This window comes from Zalophus californianus, chromosome 16 (genome assembly GCF_009762305.2).
Source record: "Zalophus californianus isolate mZalCal1 chromosome 16, mZalCal1.pri.v2, whole genome shotgun sequence".
In the NCBI taxonomy this organism is placed as follows: Eukaryota; Metazoa; Chordata; class Mammalia; order Carnivora; family Otariidae; genus Zalophus; species Zalophus californianus.
Genome location: NC_045610.1, coordinates 36,521,886 through 36,549,492, shown reverse-complemented (window position 1 = coordinate 36,549,492; position 27,607 = coordinate 36,521,886). Strand labels below are relative to the sequence as shown.

Sequence of the window (27,607 nt, the reverse complement as noted above, 5' to 3'; positions counted from 1 at the left end):
TCAGGAGAATGAAATAATCAGAGGTAGGATTCAGACCAGGGAAAGAATGTTCCAGGATGCTGGCTTTTTGAAGGCACTCAAGAACAGAGTGAAAGACTGAGCTGCAGTGAGCTAACGGGGCGGGGGAGGGGGTCCGGGGGGGATCACGGGGAAGTGTGGACTCACGTATCTGTCACAAGGAAATAAACACAACTCCAGGAACGCTGTGACAATACATATATTATCAAGGAATACATAGAGTAACAAGGTAGTAGAAATCCACTTTATAAGTAGTTTCTTACAACAAATATAGCTTCTACTTAGGGAATAAGAAAGAGAAGTCTGTTTTCTGGATATGCCACTCTGCAAAATAGCTGTGACTTAAATCAAGAATTGGATTAAATGGTACATTATCTGGTCCTTTAAACAAATTTACTGAAGCTAAGGCTTCAAAGTTGGGACAACCAAGGAGTTTGCTTTTCCTTTGAATCTTGCAAAACCTATCCTCTAAGACAAAAAGATCTGATCATAGAGTCTATAAAAAGTCTAGAGAGTATAAAAGTATAGAACTATGAAAGTGGACATATTGATGGCAACTTGTATGGCTTCCATAGAAAGTGTGGAGAGGATCTCTGGTTTGCTTTGTCGAGGTAGCGTCCAGGGCTGGAAGGCCATCGTTATTTAGTAAAAATGCTACAGATGACAGGAGCAGGGTAGTTCAGTTGTTCTTATTGCATAAAAACGCCACTGTCTCTTGTGGCTAATGACCTTTCATTCCTGAAAAGAAATGATCTCTTGGGAAATTTCCTATCTTGGTTTAGGCAAAGAGAAATTAAAACCCAGTATTTGTTGGCTCAATGTTATTGTCTGAAGAATTCCAAGCGAGCCGGTTTTTGTCGCGGTAGAATAGTTGATAAAATTCTTGAATGTAACTTATCCCCCTTTTCATTAAAATACTTCCCATACCGTCTAGAACAGCACCAAAATGTTGGTCACGTGGATCGGCAACGTCATACAAGTTGTCTCTTCTAGACAGTAGCTCAAACAGAACGGTTTCCCCTAATTTCTGTTTTCTTCCTTCTTCTTCCTCTTCTTTTTACAATAAAACCCTACCTACCATTCTGTTTCACTGACTGAAATCTGCAAGATGGGGAAAATAAATACCATCGGCAATGGATTTCTATTTCTGCCTGATCTTCTCAAAATTTAAAACTTCCAGTGACATAAAAATAAAACACACATATCCATTCGACAAACAGAAGAACTGAAAACAATTTCAAGAACTAGAAAATACAGTTGACAAGCGTTTCTTTAGCATATTTTGCCTTCAGTTAGTATTCTAGGGACAATCAAATTATAGGGAGCCTCTAACCACAATGAAAAGGTACTTCCAAACAAATGTAGTTTTTAAAAAAGACGGTACAACCACGGTAATGTCATGCTCAGTCATCAATTTAGAATAATTCATGTAAATGGTAGACTGAAAGTATACATAACTGACTTGCAAAAGATTTCTTTGAACTTCCATAAAGTCTTATGTGGAGACTCCCGGCTTGCTAAAAAATAAGAATCAAATCACAAATATACACGGAAATGAAGCCACATGCCTTTAAACTTTTCATCTTATTTTCTTCATTCAAATTAAAAAATCTAACTCAGTATGAGCCTACCTGACTCAATTTGAGAAAGCAGCAAGCAGCCTTTCGTTAAGGCTAAGGAAGAGTTCATATTTGAATGATAAATCTACGAGAAAAGCATAGAAAAAGAAAAAAAAAAAAAAGCAATGTCAGCTCAAGAAAGTCCTTGGGGAATTTTCCTCGAGTATGCCTTAACCCTACCAATGATACAAGCCTTTGAGGACAGTAAAATTAAGTAATGAGAAAAAGCCTCAATTGGATATCTATATAACGCTGAAATGTGGCCTTTGTTTGTCTTTAAAAGACGAAGGACAGATAAGGGCTGAGAACTCAAACTCCTCCATGGTTCCTTTTTTCATAAACAGATAGCAAGCAGGCATGAAGTTCTGAAGTCACATGTCGGAGGGAACACACCACAGAATGCAACTTTCATCCTAGTGAAGGACCCCAATCAAATTTCCAACCCTGAGTTTGAGTCTTAAGCACATTAAACCTGATGCACATATATGTTTAAGGCTTAATCCTGCAGTTCTTGTATTTAGAAGCATGAATGTTGCAAATATTCTTAATGCATTTCATCATTTATATGTGATATGACACTGATAAGGAGTCATTACGTTCTGAGCAGTGTTCCTGAAGACCACAAATCCCAAGTCAGGGAAGGTAATACTTATCTAGGGAAAAAAAAAATTAGAGGTTTCCAGATTGTTCCACAATACATTTCACTGTGAAATGTATTATGTGACAATGCTGATTTAAAAAAAAAAAAAAATCCTTTTTTTGCTTCTGTTAAGGGTGGTGGTGATTATTTGCTTAATACTGGTTTTCCTATGTAGTAGGCATTTTCTTATGGCTATATTCACTTGGATGAAAAAATCAAATATGACTACCTGAATTTTCCAGTGTATAATTATAGTACACTTCATAAAATGGTTGATTTAATGGTCTCAAGTCTGGAATTCAGAATTGCTGCCCAATATGGTAAATTTATGTAGAATAAAATAAGGTACTATAACCAATTAATTAAGTTGCAATTTACACCTTTAAAAAAACCATCTTAATATTATAGGCTTGGCCATTAAGTAATGATACATCTACATGAAGGTGTAGATCCATCCACAAACTTTTCATGGAATGGGAAGGAGATTGTGGAGTACGAGGAGGCAGCCACTAAAGAAATAATGGTCACAAACAAGAAACTAACTTTCCTCATCGGTTTGGGTACCCGGGTGTCCAAAAACCGTATACAAAGATTTAAAATAACATTCTTTAGAAATTACATCCACAAACAGGAAGAAAAGTAGGTCTTGGGCTACTTTTCTGCCTCATTCCAAAATTTTCCTATGCTCATCATAGAAGAGGAAAAAGGCAATAATCAAAAGGAAAAAGTGTGGAAATTTTAAACCAAAAAGCTAGTAGAGAACGTGGTATTTACAAAACAGGGACTTGACCTCACTTGAGAGTTCCATTTTTTCCTACCACAGAGCTAATCAGCCAGAAAAGTGCTTGAAGCATATCTGCACATTTAATATTAAAAATTAAAAATAAATAAAAGCCAGGGTTCTGATTCAGGCAACGATCTAAGAGCCTGAAGAAAGAAAAATGAAGAAATGTACAGATTAAAACACAGAGGGAGAGAGAGAAAGAAAGCAGACCTAGCTTTGGAACTCAGTTCTCTGAGATGGAGGAAAAAAACAACAACACAATTTTTAGCTATACTGAGTCTGGAGAAATCCGATCAGTTAAATACGAGCAATAGGTTAGCCCTTCTCTTCAGCCTTTCCTATATAAGCTCCTGATTGATCGTGCTCTCTCGAAGCTTCACAAACCTGGAAAAGTAACCTGTCTTAAAGGTGTTAGAGACGCTGCTCTCACCACCTGTCAACACTGTGTCACGTAATTACCTGCAGCGAACGGGGCAGCAAAATGTAGGAGTTATTCTTTCCCTCGCTACAATTTAAACTGTGATAGAATAGCTCAAAGTTGTGGATATACCCGTGGATGAAGAGACATTTGAAAACTCACAGTCAATTTGTTCTCATGCCAACTTCTCAGCTACTGTCAGCAACATCATGTTTGTGATTTTAGTGTACTATTTTATCTTGTCACAACAATTCTAGAAAAACACAGCAACCTCAAAACGAGCAGTGTATCATAAGACTTCCATTTGTCGTCGCGACAGGTGGAACACGGGCAAGCTCTGGGGACAGCGAGAAACAGACATGACTGAGGACACCCCCCCCCACCCCCCGCTTCCTCCTCCTGACGGTGAACAGCTTGACTCAGAGTTTTAAAACCCGCAAGCTTTAGGTGACTTCCCTGGGAAAGATCCAACTCCTTGCCAATCGTTCCATTTAATGCGATGACCCCACAAGTGAAACGCGGAGGACAGGAGCATGTCAACAAGCCTAACACACTGACACTTGAGTGTGATGCAGAGATTTGAAAAACTAGCAAGGACTTATGTCAAGTTCTGAAAGCAAAACCTCACCGTGCAGTAACCTGGTGTCTGGAGACCCTCTCAGATACAGCTAGTCTCTGAAGCACCTTTGAGTTGTACGGATGTAAGAATAACTTTGAACTATAGAAGTTATATGCATCTTTAAGAATCACATTTTGATGATTATAAAAATTTTTTTTCTATTTTACAACATAGGCCCAGCTACACTGAAAAAATTACACCGCTTATTGAAATACATTTCATTTTAGAAACAGACCACTAAAGAAGTCCATACAAAAACTCTAAAATAATTTCTGTAGTAAAATAAAGAGTGCGTTAGGAGAGCTACACAAAGAAGAAACTTCCCGTCTTTCTCTATAATGCTGGGTATACTGGGAAACACGGCCGGCCCCATTCTGAAGCCAGCACCAAAAGCTGAAAAGAATTTGTTACGATACACAGTGATACAATTAATGCTCTGGATTAATCTCACAGCCTTCCCGATTAGTACAAAGGAAACCAGGCCTGTCCCCTCTTTGAGGAGAAGTCCGGGATATAAAAGCAAGCATACCTCATCAGCTGATATGAAATTATAAAATTCCACAAGTCTGAGTATTTGAAATTTATAAAAGTCACCAGAAAATGCAAGCAAATTGGGCTTTAGTTCGGTGGTTCCCCTGGTTTAGATGACAGTTCCCTCCGTGAGCTCAAGGTGGTCTTCGCGTTCATTCCCTTGGATGTGTTGATTCACCAAGACAATGACAAAGCTCTTGGTGGAGGCTGAGGAGCGTCTGACAGCTACAGAAATGCTCACCAACTCCCTCTCTGCAAACTCACACACGGGCACACAACTCGTGGAGAACACACTTAAGGAGATGGATGTTAATGATGCTGTGCTGAACTGTTCTTCTCGGCCAGGTGCCGCAGGAAGTTGTCCTCACCCGGGCCTCTATGATTTAAAGGCTCGCTCTTAAAGAGAGCTGGAGGTGGAGGGAGGTGAGGGACCGGAGGGATCGGGAGGTGGTGGGGGTGGTGAGGGTGTGGGTGGATGTGAAGGTGTGAGAAGGGGTGGGGGATGGGCCGGGGGGGGAGAGTGCTCACAGGATTCATACTGATCGGGGGGGTGGGGGTCGTGGGTGTGTTCACCACAGAAGGAACTGGGGTGGCTGGGGAAGTTGTGAGTGGGATCTGGACAGCAGGCGGCACATTCACGGGGCTGGTCACCCGAAAGCACTTCTCCTTGTGGGCCTTAAGCATGTTGGAGAAGCGGAATCGCTGGCCACACACGTCACACGGATAGGGCTTCTCGCCTGTGTGAGTTCTGCGGTGCCTCTTCATGTTGGGGCGGCTGGTGAAGCTTTTGCCACAGATTTCACAGATAAAGGGTTTCTCTCCTGAGATGAACACAGACACAAAAAAATGATTAACATACTAGGCGGTAATTACATGCTCACGCATATTTAACCAGGAGATTAGCACTCCTCTCCCTTACAGCATGTCATATTCAAAGAGTCTCCCAAAGTTGGGAATTAACAAGTAAGAGCCGATAGGAGTAAAACTTACATACAACCTACCATCTGGGCATGGTTAAAAAAAAAAAAAAAAAAGGCATCTACAGCAGTGATCCTTCACATCCTACGTGAAGAACCGTTCCAGTCAGTTCCCTGTGCTCAAGGCGGCTAAGACCGCGGCCCATATCTCTGCCTCTTAAATTTAGGCAAAGTTCGTCCATTAGCCATTTCTGAATTCCAAACAAAAGAAAGACTGCTAGAAATGTCCCGTGGAGCAAAGAAGTCTCTTGGTGTCTACCTGCACGTAATTAGCGTGCGGCATACTTCTTGGTGTTGGACTTGGAAAATGCCGGATGGCTCACCCGCCACCAGGACTCCCACGCTGCAGAGACTCCCAGTGGGAGAGCTGTGGGCATTTCTGCAGACAATTTCTTCATTCTGTGGGAGCACCTGGCACATCTGAAGAGCACATGGCGCTCCTAGCGCCAGCCTACTAACTGCCCCCAAGAGATTCTGACAACCCAAACTGTCCCCACACCACTCCCAAACGTCCATGGGTGTGGGGAGGGTTGGGAGGCGGCTCCTGGCCCTGGCTGAGAAGCATGGGGCCGATGAGTCAAAAAGGAAACAAAATTCCATAATTCTAAAGGCACCGAGGGAGGAAATAAGGGCTTCATTTTTAGGGTTCCTAACTTTTCTTTGGACCACGACATGGTTCCACGCTGTCTGCTGCTTTTCTACCTGGGCCACAGCAGGAAACAAGATGGCTTTTGAACATGTACGTCCGTTCGCCACTTCATACGGAATGCTAGGGTGAGCACCTGCGTACACATGTTTCCGGGGCCATATGCTTGCACTGACTGATTCCTTCGTCAGTTCTCAGGGTACGCAGCTTGTACCTTTACTGTAACTCCTGCTGCAAGGGGCTGTTCTCGCCTCAGGTACGGCTCCCTGACCGGCGTCCTTGCTCTACTCTGCATAAATAATAGCTATGGTGTATGGAGGCTTCCTGTGTGCCTGGTCCCGTTCTAACCACTTTCCATCTATGAATTCTAGTGATCCTCACAGCGACAGCCCGTATGAGGCAGCTGTTATCATCTCTACATTACTGATGGGGAAATTAAGGAACTTGCCCAGAGTTCTACAGCTAGAGAGCCAGGATTTCAAATTGCAGTCTGGTTCCCTCCAGAGCGTGCTTTGACACATAAAACACGGCACTTCACACCTTGATGCTTCGTGCATCCCTGCACAACGAGGGAAAATAACATCCCTCCTGTTCTCCGCTCCGGACCCCTTTGTACACGAGCAGAGAACACCTCTTCACCCATATCATAGTCCTTATTTCTTCTCTCTGTCTTTGGGAAACTGACAGCCCCTGCTGCCCTCCTTCTCTGAAAGCCAGAATTTCCTTGCTTCCTCAAGAGACTAGACTGTGCAGTCAGGAGGGATCAGTTTTGTATTCAGCTTTTTATTTTATTTTTTTTTAAAGATTTTATTTATTTATTTGACAGAGAGAGAGACAGCGAGAGAGGGAACACAAGCAGGGGGAGGGGGAGAGGGAGAAGCAGGCTTCCCGGGGAGCAGGGAGCCCGATGTGGGGCTCGATCCCAGGACCCTGGGACCATGACCTGAGCCGAAGGCAGATGCTTAACGACTGAGCCACCCAGGGCCCCTGTATTCAACTTTTTAGATAACTTCAGAGCCTACCTTGTTTTCCATCTTTTTAATTCGTTTCCTCCAATTACCTTAAAAACCTCAAATCTCTTAAACAGAATTGATTAAATCAAGACGGCATACCCATCTTAATGATGGACAGCGTCATTAAAAACAGTATAACGAAAGTATAGAAATCGAATTACTAACATGAAAATCCATAATCTATGAAGTTTCTAGTCTATTAAGTAAAATGAGCAAGTTATGAAAATGCACACATGGTATTATCCACTTTTAGTTAAAAACAGGTATGGAAAGAACTACAACAAATGTCAGTGATTCTCTCTAGGTAATGGGATGATGAGTGATGTTTTTATTTTTTATGCCTACATGTACTTTCTGTTTCTCTCAAATAAACACGATTTACTTGTATAATACAGTATTTTAAAAGCACACCTGTTTGACAACCTCTCAAACCCCCCTGGGCTCTCCAGAGTTAGTACTCTTTACTCCCAACAGCTATATGGAAACAGAGCCAAAGGACTCACTCTCTGAATTATTAGTCTAATTGGAGCAAACACTTTCACTTGATTCACTAATCACTTCTTAGGCACACTAGACCTTGCATCCACAAACAGGATTCATTATAAGCTTACTGAAATATATGGACATTAACTTTCTGTTGTGTGTTCCAACCTGGATCAAATCTGGGATCTCTCTATCCATCGTCCGTTTGTAGTCTTGTAGGCTATAATGATTTGCCACAGAAAGGCCAAAAACTATTAGAAGCCACCTATCACAAATCCATGGGTTCAAATTAAAAATGGGTCCTTTTTGGGGCACCTGGGTGGCTCAGTCGTGAAGCGTCTGCCTTCGGCTCAGGTCACGATCCCAGGGTCCTGGGATCAGGCCCTGAGTCGGGCTCCCTGCTCCGCGGGAAGCCTGCTTCCCCCTCTCCCACTCCCCCTGCTTGTGTTCCCTCTCTCGCTGTCTCTCTCTGTCAAATAAATATTTATCCTTTTTATTGCTTAGTAATCTTTTATTCATTTCTTAAAGTCCTGCCAAATTTTCCACATTTGTTGTTCCAGAAGTAAGCCTACAATCCCACTTACCTCTAAGTCTCACTACTCATCAGGCCCCATCTCCTAATTCTGCTAATAATGAGTGATGTTAAGGTCTCCACGAGACCTCAAGGTAAGATTGTAATGAGGCTGAAGTAAGGAAAAATAAAAACATAACATTTGCAATCCCAAACTCCTGCACGACATCCCACTTTAAGGAAGAGCTGGTAACTGGGTGGCTGGAAGATACATTAAAGCTAAGTCCATAGAGGTAACTAGAAAAGTATCTATATCAACATCAACACACCTAAGGACAACACACCTAGCTGCTACATATAAAGCTAAGCTGACTGTAAGAAGCAGTACTGTAATGAGTCTGAACAAAGAACATTACACATGAAGGCAGAGTGTTTACAGGAAGACAGAAAAGAACAAGAATTTGGCTGACTACTTAGCTGTTTTTTGCACTGTTCAAAGGGACAAGCGATCTGGCTTCCAGTCCACTTAGTATGAATATCCTTGGGTAGCGATCAGAAATCTACATATCCATATATGCAGCTGTAATCTCTCTAAAGTCTTTAGCTTGAAACCCATTTTGCAAACTGCCTACTGGGTATTTCCACATGAATGTCCTGTAGAGGTCTCACAACTAACAAGTGCAACGTTAAATTCATTATCCTACTTAGCAAACCTGCTCCTCCCTCTACTATTTTCTGTCTTGACAAATGGCATTCAAGACCCAAATCTGGGACTATCCTTTGGTTCTTCCCTCCTGCGCCACCTTTATCCAATCAGTCCCCATGTTCATCTGACCCTACCTTGTGGATCACTTTCGTTTCACCCACTGCCATCACCGCTCCACATCATCACCTAGGTTACTGTGACATCCACCTGCCTGGTGTTGCCTTCTCTTTTCTTGCTCCCCACCTCCCCGCCCACTCTCTACCCCGGAGGCAGGGTGAACTTTCAGACTCGTGTCACAATCTGCTCAAGACCATTCAAGAAATTCCCACGGTCCTTAGAATAAAGTCCAAACTTTTTTCATGGCTTATGGGGTTTTTTGGTGACCTGGCACCTGCTTACTGCTCTCTGGTATCACGTCTCATCAGAATTCCTGCCCAGCCGCCCCCATCCACCAAACCCCAGCCAACTTCATTTAGTTCCATGTACTTGCTCTTCAGCGAACCTTTCGTGCCTACCCAGCCTGACTGTGAGCCCTGTGAACCTAGGGTTGTTTCAGTCCGGTTCACTACAATAGCCCAATTTAGTAGGTTCTTAGTTAATGTTTAAAAATCAATATTTGTTAATTCTGAGACGTGCATTCCCTGGCATACTGACATCTCTGAGACGGACATATACCTTACACTTGATGGCATGCCATTTTTATTTCCAGCCTTTTCTCAGTAGTGTACAAATTAAGTTTGTCTTACAAGGGATGGCTTCTTGGATTTGAGGATGTATGGTACTCACTATTAAGATCACTCAAGTATCTTCCCCTCCTGTGACGCCCAGTCCCTACCAATCTTCTGATGATAATTTAGCTTCTAATATATATTTTTACTTAGGCAAAGAACATGCTGACCAAAGAAGTAAGAGTTCTAAACCATCTGCCACTCAGCTTTTTCACTGTAAATTAATAAATCAGCAATATGTCATTAAGACGATTTACCACAATCCCTCTGATCCTGATCTGCTTGAGTGCACTGCCTCATTCTGGACGCTGAGAACCAGACTCTGGAATGGTGCTTTTTGCCCTCATGATGTCCTGTATATCCCTCCATTTTATGACTTGCTACATTAAATTATATCAGAATCATTAAAATATGTGGTTCTGGAGTCAGGCTGCCTTGGACAAGTTATTTGATCTCTGAGCCTGAGTTTCCTCATCTGATAAATGAAGATCATAATAACAGGCGATTGTGAGAAGTTGAAAATACAAGGAAAGCACTTAGAACAGTATCTGGCACATAGTAGACACTCAGTACATTGTAGTACTTCTATGATTATGATGATTATTATTACCACCACCATCCCTGTCCCTGAAGTGTAAGCTCCTTGAGGACAAAAACCAGGTCTGAATTCATCCTTGTGTTGCCAGGCACTTAGCGCTGTACCTGGTACAAGGAGAATCAGCAATCATTCTATGCTGAACTCACCCCACATCCACACCGTCCTAAGAAACCCTGCCTCAGGGCTGGGCAGCCTCCCTGGACAGGGTCTGCCTCACTTCTCTTTAACTGCAAAGAAACAGCCCCTATCAACGGCAGTTCCTGCAATGGCCGTAATCCCCAACAAAACATACTCTAAATGTGGTTACTTCCAGCCTCAAAAGAGCTATCTCTTTTCTTCAATGCTAACCCTGCTCCTTGTACTCTCCCAGGTGCTCCTGTCATCCTTATTTAACACCAAGGAACCAGAGACCCGCAGAGGCTGTAGAGAATGCAGAGCCAGGCGTGTCCAACCCCACCAGCTGGCCACTTTCCCAATTTTGAGTATTATGAGCAATATTTTTTTTTTAAAGATTTTATTTATTTGAGAGAGAGAGAATGAGAGATAGAGAGCACATGAGAGGGGGGAGGGTCAGAGGGAGAAGCAGACTCCCCGCCGAGCAGGGAGCCCGATGTGGGACTCGATCCCGGGACTCCAGGATCATGACCTGAGCCGAAGGCAGTCGCTTAACCAACTGAGCCACCCAGGCGCCCTATTACGAGCAATATTAAAAGGCAGATGACAAACCAGGGGAAAGTACTTTTTTTTTTTTTTTTAAGATTTTATTTATTTGACAGAGAGAGAGACAGCGAGAGAGGGAACACAAGCAGGGGGAGTGGGAGAGGGAGAAGCAGGCTTCCCGCTGAGCAGGGAGCCCGATGCGGGGCTTGATCCCAGGACCCTGATCATGATCTGAGCCGAAGGCAGACGCTTAACGACTGAGCCACCCAGGCGCCCCGGGAAGTACTTTAATATTGGCGTGAAACGAGGTCCAGGATATGTAAATATATATAAAGATGTATTAGAAACAATAAAAAAAAAGTCAAACACTGCAATGGCAAGATGAATACAAAAAAGACACAAGCAGTTCAGGAAGGAAAATATACTGACACTCAATAAGCACATGAAAAAATGTCCAATCTCACTTAGCAATGAATTAAATGCAAATTAATACAATAAGAAACCATTTTCCACCTGTCAAATCAGCAAGGGTTTTATTTAGCATTGGAAAGGGTTGGGGAGATGGGTATTTTCTTTTTTTTTTTTTTTTTTTTCTTTTTTTTTTTTTTAAATTTTTTATTGTTATGTTAATCACCATATATTACATCATTAGTTTTTGGTGCAGTGTTCCATGATTCATTGTTTGTTCATAACACCCAGTGCTCCACGCAGAACGTGCCCTCCTCAATACCCATCACCAGGCTAACCCATCCCCCTACCCCCCTCCCCTCTAGAACCCTCAGTTTGTTTTTCAGAGTCCATCATCTCTCATGGTTCGTCTCCCCCTCTGACATACTCCCCTTTTCTTCCTCTCCTGTTATCTTCTTCTTTTTCTTTTTTCTTAAAATATGTTGCATTATTTGTTTCAGAAGTACAGATCTGTGATTCAACAGTCTTGCACAATTCACAGCGCTCACCGTAGCACATACCCTCCCCAATATCTATCATCCAGCCACCCCATCCCTCCCACCCCCAACCACTCCAGTAACACTCAGTTTCTTTCCTGAGATTAAGAATTCCTCATATCAGTGAGGTCATGTGATACATGTCTTTCTCTGATTGACTTATTTCACTCAGCATAACACCCTCCAGTTCCATCCACGTCGTTGCAAATGGCAAGATCTCATTCCTTTTGATGGCTGCATAATATTCCATTGTGTATATATACCACATCTTCTTTATCCATTCATCTGTCGATGGGCATCTTGGCTCTTTCCACAGTTTGGCTATGGTGGACATTGCTGCTATAAACATTGGGGTACATGTACCCCTTCGGGTCCCTACATTTGTATCTTTGTGGTAAATACCCAGTAGTGCAATTGCTGGATCGAACGGTAGCTCTAATTTCAACTGTTTGAGGAACCTCCATACTGTTTTCCAGAGGGGTTGCACCAGCTTGCATTCCCACCAACAGTGTAGGAGGGTTCCCCTTGGGAGATGGGTATTTTCATGCACGGCTAGTTAAGAGTGGCTATTTTGCAATACATACCACCAAGTCTTAAAAATGTGCACATCTTGGGGTGCCTGGGTGGCTCAGATGGTTAAGCGTCTGCCTTCAGCTCAGGTCCCACATCGGGCTCCCTGCTCAGAGGGGATCCTGCTTCTCCCTCTGCCTCTCTCTCTCTCTCTCTGTCTCTCATGAATAAATAAATAAAATCTTAAAAAAAAATGTGCACATCTCTTTGCCCTAATAATCCCATTTCCAGGAATTTATCCTAAGTGAATAATCATGGATGTGTTAACCACAAAGCTGTTTATCACAGTATTGTTTATAACAGTAGAAAAATTGGAAACAGAAATCATCTAAGTCCAGTAGGGAAATGGCTATATAAAATGGAGACAACATCCTTTACTTTATAGGACTATTGTAAAAGTTACACTGATTATATGAGGTAATGCAGGTAAAGCACTTAAGATAGTGCCCGGCATATATGTGCATAATAAATGATGGGTATTATTACAGCAAATTTACCAGAAGAAATATTATACAACCATTAAAATGATATTGCTGTTACCACTATGGAAAACAGTATGGAGGTTCCTCAAAAAGTTGAAAATAGAGCTACCATACGATCCAGCAATTGCACTGCTGGGTATTTACCCCAAAGATACAAATGTAGGGATCCAAAGGGGTACATGCACCCCGATGTTTATAGCAGCAATGTCCACAATAGCCAAACTGTGGAAAGAGCCAAGATGTCCATCGACAGATGAATGGATAAAGAAGATGTGGAATATATATACAATGGAATATTATGCAGCCATCAAAAGGAATGAGAATGCAAAAGAATGCAAAAGGAATGCAAATTGCCATTTGCAACGACGTGGATGGAACTGGAGGGTGTTATGCTGAGTGAAATAAGTCAATCAGAGAAAGACATGTATCATATGACCTCACTGATATGAGGAATTCTTAATCTCAGGAAACGGAGGGTTGCTGGAGTGGTGGGGGGTGGGAGGGATGGGGTGGCTGGGTGATAGACATTGGGGAGGGTATGTGCTATTGTGAGCACCGTGAAGTGTGCAAGACTGTTGAATCACAGATCTGTACCTCTGAAATAAATAATGCAATATATGTTAAGAAAAAAAAAAAAGAAGAAGATAGCAGGAGGGGAAGAATGAAGGGGAGTAAATTGGAGGGGGAGATGAACCATGAGAGACGATGGACTCAGAAACAAACTGAGGGTTCTAGAGGGGAGGGGGGTGGGGGGATGGGTTAGCCTGATGACGGGTATTAAAGAGGGCACGTTCTGCATGGAGCACTGGGTGTTATGCACAAACAATGATTCATGGAACACTACATCCAAAACTAATGATGTAATGTATGGTGGTTAACATAACAATAAAAAATTTAAAAAATGATATTGCTGTTAATGACATAGTACAGTCAAAAGGAAAAGCCAGTTATAATAAAGACCCAATTTTTGTTTTATGTCTATATACATGAATACATAAACACTTATGTATAGTATCTAACTATATGTGTATTAAGAAACTAAAGAATTTTTTAAAAATGTATGCCAAATGTTGACAGTAAGGTTTCAGTGATGATCAGTTTTGTTATTAACTTTCACATTTTCTCATATTCTTTTTAGTAAGTATGTACTACTCTTTTAATGAGAAGGCTATTAGGTGGCTATATTTCTTTGGGAGAAATAGGAAATGTGGAGCTTGCCTATTTGGTCAAAGAAGAATATTTAACATAAACTTTTATTCAACAAACATGACAGTCACAAAATATATACTCTGGTTTCATATCATGGACATTTCAGGTCTACAGGAAGAAGGACAAAGGGGAAGGAAGGAGGAGAAAGGCAGAAGGAGGTGAGAAGAGGGAACCGGGAGAACGACGCCCAGGAGAGGGCAGGGAAGAGGACGGCAGGGCAGTGCAGGGGTGTCAGGGGCTCCCAGTTCCTTCCAGCAAATGATGCGGCCGCAGCCAACATCTCTGGGGCCACCATGTCCCAAGCATCGTGTGTGAGAATAACACAACTTCTGCCTCCAAAAAAGCTTATTTTCTATCTAGTTCCACAGCTTCCTGCTTTACAACAAAAAACTGAATCCTAAAAGCGACTCGGAACTAAGAGCCTGTCCAAAAGCCACCAAATTAGAAGAGGAGAATTTGTTAATTACTCTGCTATATCCTGCCGTCCATCCACTTAAAGTTCTCATTACCCTTTAAGGGGTAATTTATCTAATTAAACTCCTCTCATGACTCTTCATCTAGACTAATCCTTAAAATCGGAGGGTGCTCTGCTCTGAATGGGGAGGAAGCCCACTGGGCAGGCATTTTTCTCTGGACTTCAACAGAAAATTGGGAACTAAAGCGATCCAGCCACGGTAGAGTTTCTTCACCTCTGGCTCTGGTTGAACAAAAAAGAGCAAGGGGCTAAGCAAGATCATCTCTTGTGGTTCTTTCTAGCTCTGCTACTCTATGGACAAACAGAATGTAGAATCCCATGATTAGATTTTATGTTGAAATCTGAAAAATGGTTCATACTGTTCAATTTGTACAAAGACTAGCTAACCCCAGAAAACCAAGTTAAGGCTGAGATACAATGATGCAGTGTTTACAGGGGGAGCTAGCTACTACTTCAGCCAGTTCCCTGCAAACTAGGTAGTCAAATGCTTACAAGATTCACATCCATGCTAGGAAGCAAAAACCTCTACAAACACAAAATGGTTAAAATATGATTTAACTTCATCTGATGGGAGTTGTTCCTGAAAAGTGGTAATTTTGGGGAAATCCAATCCGATCAAACTTTAAGCACACTGAGAGGGTATTCTATTTAAAGCAGTCAGTGTCCTTCAGTTTTGAAAGGCCCAGAAGTCTTTCCTTTAAAAAAATAACACACATATTGTGCACAAGGCACATACACAAAACAAGCCGCATACAATTTTAGGAGATCCTGTGCCCTAAGCAAAGAATCCAGTATCTTGAAGGGACCCACAGTTAAAAGGCACTCACCAATAATCCTTTTTTTAAATGAACAGAGTGGTGAAAGCCCAATTTTTCAGGCTAATAAATCTGTATTTTTATATGCCAGGTTTATTTCAAGTAGAATTTGCCCTGAGAATGCAAATTCGTGCTTTCGGTTTTTACGTAAACAGACGCACAGGTGATCAACAAGTGCTTGAGACATATCTGTACTTTTCCCAAGAAATTCTTACCAGTGTGTGTTTTCATGTGTTCGTCGAAGTACTGCTTCATGTTGAAATCCTTGCCACACCACTGGCACATGAACTGTTTGTGCCCAATGTGGATGCTCATGTGGGAGCGTAGCTGGTACTTGTATTGAAACCTTTCGTCACAGTTCTGTATTGGACACAGTGGAGATTTTTGAATGCCAAGCACAGTAGCTTTACCTGAGCCCACCCTACAAAGTCTCTGAGATTAGGTTTCTTTTTCACACTTAAAATAGGACCTGCTGTGTCAACTATTTGGCTCCGCTCTATTTCTGCTGCTCAGTTATTCATAAAAGGGGAATTTTCTCAAATAATTAGCACTGAAGTTACACCCAACTTCTCTGGATTACTGAGGGAAGACAAATAACTCATCGTGTGTTATTCCCGGGCTTAACCTAGTCTGAGAAGTTAAGATGACCTTTATCTGGCTGTGAGCTGACATGGGGCACTCGCTCAGGGCGTGTGTCTGGAGGGCCTCTTGCCTGTCCTATGCACACCTCTCCCTCACTGCTCACCACGAACACAAAAGCTCGTCCCTTAGGCCTGGGGGGCAGCACGTTCCTTACCTCGCATCTGAAGGGCTTCTCTCCAGAATGCTGCAAGGAGTGCACCTTGAGGGACATGCTGCGTTTGAATGACTTTCCACAGGTTTCGCATGTAAATGGCATGTCTTTCGTGTGTGCTGCAACACAGAATGCACTGTGCTCAAAATAAGCCCACCGAAAAGCTCAAGCTGGGAAAGCTCATGTCCTTTGCTGGGACTGCAAGGAACTCAAGCCATCTGGACTTTCTACACTTTAATTTGTGAGGCCTTAATAGCAACGTTCTGAAGATAAACAGAAATCACAAGGTTGGAAAGGAACCTGTCCCGGGCCAGTCGGTGATGCTTACGGAGGACATGCTGCAGTTAGTTTCGACAAGTCAGAACGGATTAAAGGAAGGCGTTCCTCGGATCCTGCCCCACCCGAAGCGTAAAACACACCAAAGAACAAGGACAAATTAGAGGCATGAGAGAAAAGCAGAAGAAACTTACCAACCATGTGTTTCCGCACATGAGCCATGGTATAGAATTTCTTCTCACAAATTTCACAGGAAAACTTCTTTTCTGCATATCCATGGACGATCTTGATGTGTTCGTGAAGGGACCAGAGTTTCTTGAAAGATTTGTTACAGGAAACACACTGAGCAGGATAAATAGAAATAATCTTTATTTACAGGGGCTTGCGGAAAGCCGTAGCTGCCTACTGGCTGATGAAACGGGCATGCTAGAGATTCGTGGCAAAAGGCCAGAATCCAAACAAACAAATGCCAGTCCTCCGAGGAGTCCAGATGCCAACACCAACATCTGTATGTTCTATTTTTCAAGATGCATCTTTTAGAGATGCTTTGGGAGTACGAAAACAATGACAAAAAGTAAGACAAAAAGAAGTGGAAAGTTCCGCTAATAGAAAAGACTTGACTGCTTTTAATCAGTATAGTACCAATGGAGAAGAACCAAGTTTTCAAAAATAAATGGATTACCAAGAGCAGCTGCTTCCTACACATAGGTCACTAAGCGGTTAACAGGTATTTACCAGGGAATACAAACTAATTTTAAATGAGCATAAATAAAAATGAGATAAAACACATATTAACAGTTATAGATCTGTGGAAGTGTAACAATGTTTCTGTACCTTAAAGAAGGCATTTGGAAGATTTCATTAACACAAATTAGTGAGATTTTATTGTATTTTCCCATATCTAATTTACTCTATAGGACATATCCCTTCTAAGCCACCAGTATCATCCCCCCTCTCCCTGGTAGCCAGCCCCCGATCGCCGGTACACGCATCTGCAGGAAACACACGCAACAGTGCCTAGTTCAGTTCCTTGTATTATGAATCGGTAACAGTCTGGAGTATCAGGCCTAAAGGGTATCAGAATAAAGTGCTTCTGGTTAAAGCAAAACAATACTAGAAAGTTCTGGGTACCCACCAACTCGGAGACATTTAAGGGAACAAGTTAGCTATTCACTGGAAATAGAAATCTCTGAACATTACAGTCACTTCAGGAAACAAGGACTCTGAGAAGAGTGAAAAAAATAAATAAGGCTCTGGTTGGACCCGCTCGAGAGAAGGACAGACCTACCCCTACAAGCCACTGTGCAGGGCAGGGTTTCAGTTTTTACTCGTTACTAGGCCGCCAGGATCATGAGGGTTTATACGTATGAACAAAGCAGTATTCTTCAGGAATGTAAAGAGAGCCCTTTCAGCAGAATCCACAAAACCTGAATGCAAGCTGAAGTGCCTTATGGTGAGCAACAGTGAGGAAAGCCACAGAATGAGGAGGTAGTAAATGTTTTCTTTCTGTAACTTAATAAAGCAAATTTAAGTAAAAAACCCTCAAACAAAGAAACCACAACTTTATGGATATCGGTAGATACACCTTTCAGTAATGAGTCATCAGAGAACCCGAGTCTGACCCCTAGGGTGCAGCACTGCATCACACTCCCCTCGGCCTGAACTGTCACAACCAACTCATAACCAAGCAAGGCCAGTGGTAGTTACCGGAGGGTCTGGGCGCCACGGCTCTGCCTTCTTTTATTACCGAGCGTGTAAGAGACCAAGTCACAACTGATGAATCAAAAAGCAATTAATTTTTGGCAAACATAGTTTATATTTAAAAAAATCCCTTTAAAGTAAAGCAGTGATCTCAGTTGTTGATTAAAAGCGAGAGGTGAAGTGAAAAAGAAGGAGCACTCCAGAGCAAGCGCACTCCAAGAAACAAACCAAAACAAAACAATTGTATTTTTCAAAAGAAGTTTGGCTTAAATATGGCACAACACATTTGTATTTTACATATCTGATGGAGATAGTAATAGACTTACCTTTTATGAATATTCATTAATATGCACTCACAGGTACAAACCAATACAGCTCAACATAATATAATTCACTCGACAGAATATAATTAGCACACCTCTTAACCTATCACAATATAGTCCTTTCAAGACATCGGCCTGGTTTGAAAACCACATTCTATTACCTTAATAATACTGTACAGTAGCATTACGTAACCCTACCGCCAGGTGGGCAACATTTTCAACCAGCTCAGCCTCTGTTTAAAGTTTGCATATTCCCATGGGCTCAGCCTCTTGATAAATTTAATGTTGTCATCTCTCCACTGGTAAAAGCAAACTCACTCCTGAAGATCTTCCATTTTCACCGGTCTGAGTCATTATGGTTTTTGTCCCCATCAGCTGCACTAGAATCTGGCATCCTTCCAAACCTAGAAGGGGACCTCTCTCTATTCCTGACCTTCACTCAGTATCTCCCACCTTGACAGAGAAGATGCCAGAATGAATTACATATTACACGTCTCACAACAGTGACTCTCAGTGCAAAGTCGGTGTTGACTTTACCTCCTGGGCAATCAATCACCTAGAACAGATTCCCCCTTCCAGTGTGCCTGCGTTCCCACTAGTCCAGCGTCAGGTAAGTGTAATGCTTTTGAAAGAAAAGGTTAAGCCCGGGTTTTGAAAAGACCAAAGCAGGAGCTTTTAAAAAAGATACATCGGTGAAAACTGTCCCTTCAGCCTCTACTGCATTTATTCTCTTGGGCAGATACCAGGTGAGTCTGAACAGCCAGGTGCTATCCTGGAAAGTGTGCCCTCTCGGTGGTGAGACCTACCTGAATATTTTTTTCACAGTCTGTTTGCTGGTGAAGGGACAGCTCACTTTCCAGGACAAACTTCTTGCCACACTTATCACAAATCTGCATGCGCCTGTGAGTAACGTTCATGTGCTTCTCCAGGTACCAGCGAGTATTAAACACCCTGGGGCACTTCTCACAGGTCAGAGTCTCTTTCTCTTCACACTTAGCTTTCTGGACGGGCGCTCTGGGCTCCTTGGCAGCCCGCTTCTTACGCTTCGGTGGCTCTACGCTCTTCCTACGCCCTCTTGTCGTCCTGGGAGTCGGGGAAGTGGCGGCCGTGGCCGCGGAGCCAGCTCTCCTGGTTCTCCTATGTGGGACGCTGGCCTTCTCCGCTGTCTTCTCCTTCTTCTTCTGCCTCCTATTCTCTCCATAGTCATTGCTGTCATCGGTGGCTTCTTCCTCACTCTCCGCCTCCTCCTCGCTGCTTGTCTTAAGAACAGGAGTCTCTTTGGACTGAGAAGAGACACCCTTTTCCCCTTTAGACACATTTAATGTTTGGTTATTAAGGTTTACCTCCACTATGATCTGCTCCCTTTTGTAAGAAACCTCCTCCTCCTCCTCTTCGTCCGTGTCATCAGAGTTCTCCCGGTCTTCCTTAACGGCGCGCACGTCAGACACCGCCCTCGGCTCCCTGAAATACGGCTGTTCCTCGGCTTCGTGGAGATGGGGCTTGCTCATCTTGGGGTCCACTAACACAGAATAAGGACTTCCCGATTCCCTTTTGTACACTTTGGTGGACAGGTCAAGTTCTTGGTTGGCACCATGATAAAAGGCAGATGGCACTGGAGCCCGACGGCTATCTTCTTGGGCCATCCCTGCTGCATGCACGGCGCAGCTTTCCACCCGCTCCTGGCGAGAGCTGGCTGCGTGGCTCATGGGTGAGTGGCCCGATGCAGAACGCAGATCAGACTGTAGAGAAATAGCTTTAAAACAGGGTAATTATTAAGACTCAAATCTTTTTCCATCCACAAAGAATCACTCAAAAAAAAAAAAAAAAAAGGTATTCCTGGAACCTGTGTGTGATTCTTCCAGTGTGGCAGCACCAAAGCTTAGGTCAGAAGGTTTGGTATTATGGCAAGAGCAGAGCACTAGTGACTTTTCTTCTGAGGAGAGCTGCAACTGACTTGGAGCATCTTATCTACAAAGAAAAGCAAAGAGGAAAAAAGGTCAGATACCATGATTTCCTTCTCATAGCATGCACATACATCATACAACACAGCTGAAAATGATTCGACTCTTTACAGAGGCAATTCTTTATGCTGCTTAAATGGTTCGTATATAAAGTGGGCCATTATTTTACTGGGCTACTGGTTTACTAAACTCAACACAATTTTGTTAGAATGCAAATTCTGAGATAGCAGGAGTCTATCTGTCCAGTGCCCTGAGGATCCTTACAGCTTAGCACAGTGCCAAGCACTTAGGTGTTCAGTACACAGCTGATGACAAAATGAATTATGTACTAGTGCATGGCATTCATTGTGCTAGATGCTACAGGGCACGCTGATATGACGGAAGATATGGTCTCTGTCCACAGGGAGTTTATAGTCTTGTCATATAAACAGGTGTCCTAGGTGAAACACACAAGAGCTTTCTGCTGGCTGGCTTTGTTTTCAACATCAGTCACTACCATCCACCACAGTTAGGGCTCAAAGAACAAAGCTGGCTGTGAGCTAGGCACTGTGCACCAGGGAAATAAAACAGCTAGCTGAAGTAAGAAGAGACAGAAGAGACAGAAAATGTCCATGGCCTTAAATAATGTATAATCTCGGTAGAGATACTATCATAGATATTACTGGTTTCAGATTCATCAGAGTAATTTCAAAGTTGCTAAGTATTTTTAAGTTTGTTCCATGCGTAGCTCACTAAATCCACTCAAGAGCTGGGGAATTTTTCATGTGTCAGTTGCACAGAAGTCTAATAAATTCTAAGAAACAGTAACCATCAGGTTGATATGGTTCCAAGAAAAATGAAACCATCCATTAAAAAAAAAAAAAGAGAGAGAGAGGGGCGCCTAAATTGCTTTGTGACATAGCTCACATTGCTGTTTTGCCACCCACCTCATCCCTGAGTCGTATGACTGTCACTGCAAGCACATACCCCGTCTAGCTGACAGAAGGCAGGAAACTAGCATTCGCTGAGGGCCTGCCATGTGCACCAGCAGGCAAAGGTGCTTCTCCTTATTCCTATTTAACAGCCACCACAAGACTCTGGGGGTGGTTTTTAAACTCATTTTTGATTTTTTATCGAAGTGATCACTAAAAAAAGAAAAGCACACATCGTTGTCCAAGTCACATACACGGCATGGTTTCTAACAAAAAGAGTAGCCCTCTGCCGACTCCATCCTATCTGATCCCATAGCCTGGAAACGAAAATGTTCAACTACATTAGCTCCTCCTCCCCAGCATTTCCTTCCATATTTTTTTAAAAGATTTTTATTTATTTATTTGACAGAGAGAGAGAAAGAGAGCACAAGCAGGGGGAGCGGCAGGCAGAGGGAGAGGGAGAAGCAGGCTCCCCGCGATGCGGGGCTCGATCCCAGGACCCTGGGATCATGACCTGAGCCGAAGGCGGACGCTTAACTGACTGAGGCACCCAGGCACCTCTCCTTCCATATTTCTAAACATGATTATGTTTCTATTTCTTGATTTTTTTCATTTTAAGATGTTACTACTTGTCTCCCACTATGGTTTTTCTCACCTTATCGCTCCCAATCCTCCCTCCATCCTCCTGATAGAGTTCTATCACAGCTTTTTCTTAAATCAATATTCTTACATTATGATGACTCTACTATGTAGTCCACAACTACTCTGTCATTCCTCTGTTACTGTCTTCTGTTTTCTTTGTCCTTATGGATTTGTTCTTTTAAAAAAAGTGATTTTGGGATGCCTGTGTGGCTCAGTCGGTTGAGTGTCCAATTCTTGATTTTGGCTCGGGTCATGAGATCGAGCCCTGTGTCGGGCTCTGTGCTTTGCGTGGAGCCTGCTTGGGATTCTCTCTCTCTCCCCCTCTGCCCTTCCCACCACTACCCCACCCACCCCCCGGCTTACAAAAAATAAATAAAAAATTTAAAAAAAATTTAAAAATAGGGACGCCTGGGTGGCTCAGTCGGTTAAGCGTCTGCCTTCGGCTCAGGTCATGGATTCCAGGGTCCTGGGATCAAGCCCCACATCAGGCTCCCCTCCCTGCTCAACGGGGAGCCTGCTTCTCCCTCTGCCTGCCGTTCCCCCTGCTTGTGCTCTCTCTCTCTGATAAAATCTTTTTAAAAAAATTAAAAAGTGATTTTACTTTCATTTCAGTAGAATTTCAGAAAGGCCTGGTGATAAATGCCACCATGTTTTACTTGACATCTGTAGATGTATTTGTACTTGTTTGTGTTTATAAATGAGGAAATTATGCCTCTAAGAGGCTAAATAATTTGTCTAAGATTACATATCTCTTAAATGACGGAAGCAGTGCTCGACCCAGGCCTGCCTGACTCCACGGCTCATGGTCTGTTTCTACTCTGGCAAATGACACTCAAAAATAACTTAAGTTTGGTTGTCCCTATAACCACATATTTTGCACATATCAAAATTTCACACTTCATATTTTAAGCAGGAAGATCTCAGTGGCTTTTAATTCTACTTAGCCTTATTTTGCATGTGCCAAAACTTCTGACCCATGGAACTAATCTGAACTACTACAAATACCATTAAACTTACTCACATAATTATCTCAAATTAAGCAAGGGAGGAGAAATAGTAAAATTCAATTAACCAGCAAAAGCTAGGAATTAAACAAAAAGCAGGAAGAGAAAAATAATTGAGGGGAAATCCTCTGTGGTCATAATGAATGTGTTCTTCCCAAAGACCTCTGGGCTCTCAGCCTTCTTCCCACGTGGCAGGACTGCCTGTCCTGACCCTGACCCTGACCCCGCCCCCTCCCCTGCCGTTGGGTAGGGCCATGTGACTACTGCTGGAAGGTAGCGCCTCCTGAGTAGAAGCGGCATGCAGAAGGACAGGGCATTTTCTAACCCATCAGACCCTCTGGATCTCTTTTCCCTCTCCCACAGGGACTACCAATCTTCAAAATGACAACTGCTGTCACTGCTATCCACCCGGGTCCTAGAGTGACAAAAATGATTTACAGACTACGCACGGTGCAGTGGATTTTCTCTTTCTTTTTCATTTAATTTTACACAGAGTGTGTTTTTAAAACCTCTGAGATCTTGTGTTGGTTAGTACTATAGCATCATGCATAATCTGGCCTCTCCTAGCTGATACAGATGGAATCCAGAAGTGGGTGCTGCCTCATCCAGAAAACTCAAATATATGGCAAAGGCTTAGGAGCTGGTGAAAAGGAGCAAGGAAATGGGTACAGGAGGCTGACAGGACAGCAGTGGTGAAATTCTCAGTGAGACTATCACCTACTTATCTCAGAAGACAGAGAACTCACAGCTCTAACAGGAAAATGGACTGTGAAGACAGTGTGTTGGGTTACTGTTGGCCGTATTTGACAAATTATTACATGAAAAGGATGAATTCAGAAAAGAACTGATGGGTTTATAATCAGGATTAAAGGAGTTCAGAAAGTCAGCGATCTGTAAGGCTGGAAGAAGCAGATGCTTAACAAAAAACAGAGAAAGTCTTGAGCTACAAATGCTAACGAGAATTCAGTCTCGAGGCAGGATCAAGCCAGAGGATGTGCCCCTACAACCACTGATTAAACCTCCTGATGGATTAAGGCGGTGCCCAGTAAAATAGCTTTTCTAAAAGACACACCGGGAGGTCCTCTCACCTAAGCAGTGTCTTAGGGTATTTTGCTACAAAGCCCATTTCTCTAATGTGAATTCGTTCAAATGCTGTTAGTAAATGGGGAAGTGATGTCAGTGTAACACCAAAGTCCTGTTGGTTAATATGAGATCTCCCCCTGCAAGTTAATGTTTAAAAGGATCAAGAGAAAGCTTTGTCACAACGAACCAGACAGCCTGAGCGGTACACAACGGCCGTGAGAAAGAAGCCGAACACCCTACTTCTGTCCCTTCTTTTGATGCAAGTAGTCGCTGGTTCACCTGCTTCACCATGAAACCTTCCACTTTATAGCTGGTGAAGTTGAGGGCGTAGGTCTCCCCTCCTGTTTTTAAAAGTTTTTGATGGGGCGCCTGGGGGGCTCAGTCGTTAAGTGACTGCCTTGGGCTCAGGTCATGGTCCCGGGGTCCTGGGACCGAGCCCCACGTCGGGCTCCCTGCTCGGCGGGGAGTCTGCTTCTCCCCCAGCCTGCCGCTCCCCCTGCTGGTGTTCTCTCTCTGTCAAATAAATAAATAAATCTTTAAAAAAATTTAAAAAAAGTTTTTGATCACCAAAGCCTACACATCTCATACGTCGAATTTTTAATTATAATGAAATTGGTCTCTATTGTAAGCGAATGTCTTCAAGATCCCAATCTCAGAGGAGGAAACAACCACCCAGGGGATTAAGCCTGGAAAGGTTCAACTGACTGATGCTGGGTGCGTATGCCAACGGAGATTTAGTATATTTATAATATATATTTAATATATTTATTGATTGTAATACATTTATTATAATTATTGTTGTTTTTACTAGTGTACTGGTTACAATGTTTCACAGATTTTGAGTCCCCTGCCACAATCTGATTTTTTCCATAAGCCCCATTTATTTTAATGTATGACTGCAGAATCCAGGAAGGCCTGTATGGCAGTATAGCAGAAATACCTGTATTCAAAATTAAGTCAAGGAAGAAGTATGGGGCCATTAAGACAGACAGCTACGTAGCAAATTTAAGTATGATTAGGAAAGAACTGTGGCTGGGGCTAAGGCCCATGGAGCTGACTGGAAACTAATAAATAAAAAGCCAATTAAATTTTTGAGAGTTATACTGCCAAAAGAACCTCCAGACTGGGTTAAAAGAGACGGTGACTGTTCAAGACTTCAAGTGGTCTCTGGGTTCTCAGGCATCTATGGCAGGAAGTAGATAAGAAAGTTGTCCATTCCTCTAAGGGGGTGTATTCTTCATTGTCCATTTCACATACAACCAAAGAAGATAATAGGAAAAGAAGAAAAGGAGGAGGCAAGCTAGGGAGGAAAGAAGACAGACAAGTGAGCTACTCCTAACGAGCCAAATCAGGGTCTATTTGAGAACATTCCCCAGCCCTGAGGAGGCCCTCTCAATGACTGCTCAGAGTTCAGAATTTGCTGCCTATCTCCTATTCTTCCCCCTTTCAAATGGGAGTATTTTTATTTGCTGCTGATAGTCCTGATTGCATTTTGTATGTGGGGGCAATGATCATGTGTCCATTTCTTTCACAAGTCTCTGGACCGAGAAAAGCAACCTCTGGATCCAACGTGGAGACTACCGTGCATCATCTCCTCACCAACAGACCACCGATCATCACACCCTTGCGTCACTCAAGAGATCCTGGACTTTGATGCCATGACTGGAGAGGACCTTGGGGTTCCCTACCGTGTGGAGGGAGGGAGTATATTTTGCCTATGACCAGAAGGATGGCGCTGTTTATCAAGTGTTTTCAGCTGTCTCTCTGGCGAAGGCAATGCCGCACTGGCCGTCCCCGCCACTGCCATGCAGGACTACCTGACTAGTTCTGGCCATCATGTTGTGAAATAAGAGATGTGCATCACTGCGGAGCTACTGCATTTCACTGCTAACAAGAGACCCTCCAGGCCTCTTTCTCGACTCTGGCATGGTGACCAGTAATGTACAAGAGGACGGTTATTCCATCAACCTGCATCACTGAGTGACAGGAACAGAGCTTCCCTGCTGATTGATCATGGCCATGCAGGGAGAAAGCAAGCCTTCACTAATTTAAGCCACTGAGACTGGGGAGTGACTTGTTACAGCAGCATCACCTAGCTAATGTAGTTCTCTATGAATATGTACATGTATCAGCTATCTCAGTCCTCAGCTAGAGGGCACAGAAAAAATTACTAAGTGAAAGGGGCTGAATTCACAGCAGAAGTTAGAAAATAAAATAAGACTCTTCTTTCTTTTAAAAAATTACAGTTAGAGCACTTTATTCTATTTTAAATGACGCACACGTATATGCATTGCCATATCTCCCCATTATTACAATAAGGGAAACTCACAAAAACATCAATAAACCACACAGTCACAACAGAAGATGTAGTCTGTTCACTTTGAGGCACACATAGGCTTTCTGCCCACATATTACTTTCTTCATTTGATTTTGGCACCTTTTCCCTTCTCTCAGTTTTGACGATAATCTTCCTTTATTCTCCTTCCAGAAGATTTAAACTATCTCCTAAGAGCACAACTGAGTAACCTTTACAAAACCAAAAGCACATTAGGGAAATCAGAACATTCCATGTTTCATTATCCAACTCTTAATGTGTATCCTCAGTTCTAACTTACTTATTACAAATCATCTTAACTTCATTTTTTAGAATACTCCCTAGGTGAATACACGGAGCTCTAAGAACCTGAAAGCAGACAGAAGCAGCAAATAAAGAAATAACCCTCATTGATATTTAAAGCTGTTTAAATTCATCTCTCTTTGGTATTAAAACAAGTTCTTAGAGATCATTTTCTCCTGCTTCTTAAAATAAATTCCAAACTAAAGTGGGTCATTCCTTAGTGTCTTGCTATAATTAACATTACACAACTTAGGAAAAAATGTGGTATGTTTGTTAAAGGATATACAAATTGAGAAGCAACCAGTCCTGGCACTCCACGTGCTTGACCAGCCACTGGGAAGAAAATACAATCTTAAGAAAAAAATTAGGGGGGGCGCCTGGGTGGCTCAGTTGGTTAAGCGACTGCCTTCGGCTCAGGTCATGATCCCGGAGTCCCGGGATCGAGTCCCACATCGGGCTCCCTGCTCGGCGGGGAGTCTGCTTCTCCCTCTGACCCTCCCCCCTCTCGTGCTCTCTCTCTCTCTCTCTCAAATAAATAAATAAAATCTTTAAAAAAAAAAGAAAAAGAAAAAAATTAGGGGCGCCTGGGTGTCTGTTGGTTAAGCTTCTTACTTCAGCTCAGGTCATGATCCCAGGGTCCTGGGGTTGAGCACGGCATCGGGCTCCTTGCTGAGCAGGGAGTCTGCTTCTCCCTCCCTCTCCCTCTGCCCCTCCCTCCGCTCATGCTCTCTCTCTCTCTCAAATTAATAAATAAAATCTTTAAAATAAATAAATAAATCTTAAAAAAAGAAAAATTAGAAAATATAATAGCATATTATAGATAGTAAAGTACAACTTCCAGAATGCGCTT

At 42.8% G+C, this 27,607-nt stretch overlaps 1 protein-coding gene across 4 annotated transcripts in view; it reads right to left on the bottom strand.

Moving 5' to 3' along the window:
* Positions 1–204: 204 nt before the first annotated feature.
* ZNF652 (zinc finger protein 652) overlaps positions 205–27,607 on the bottom strand; it is a 59,926-nt gene continuing 32,523 nt past the window's right edge. For 2 of the 4 annotated variants that reach the window (XM_027625833.1, XM_027625834.1), the window contains exons 2-6: positions 19,346–20,507; positions 16,710–16,857; positions 16,243–16,358; positions 15,662–15,806; positions 4,939–5,450 (exon numbers count right to left, since the gene is read on the bottom strand). In XM_027625833.1, coding sequence (XP_027481634.1) covers positions 4,939–5,450; positions 15,662–15,806; positions 16,243–16,358; positions 16,710–16,857; positions 19,346–20,245 — 1,821 coding nt within the window. In that variant the 5' untranslated portion in view covers positions 20,246–20,507. Of the gene's footprint in view, positions 5,451–15,661; positions 15,807–16,242; positions 16,359–16,709; positions 16,858–19,345; positions 20,508–27,607 lie in introns of those variants that run through there. The other 2 variants (XM_027625835.1, XM_027625832.2) reach the window with 2 other exon arrangements.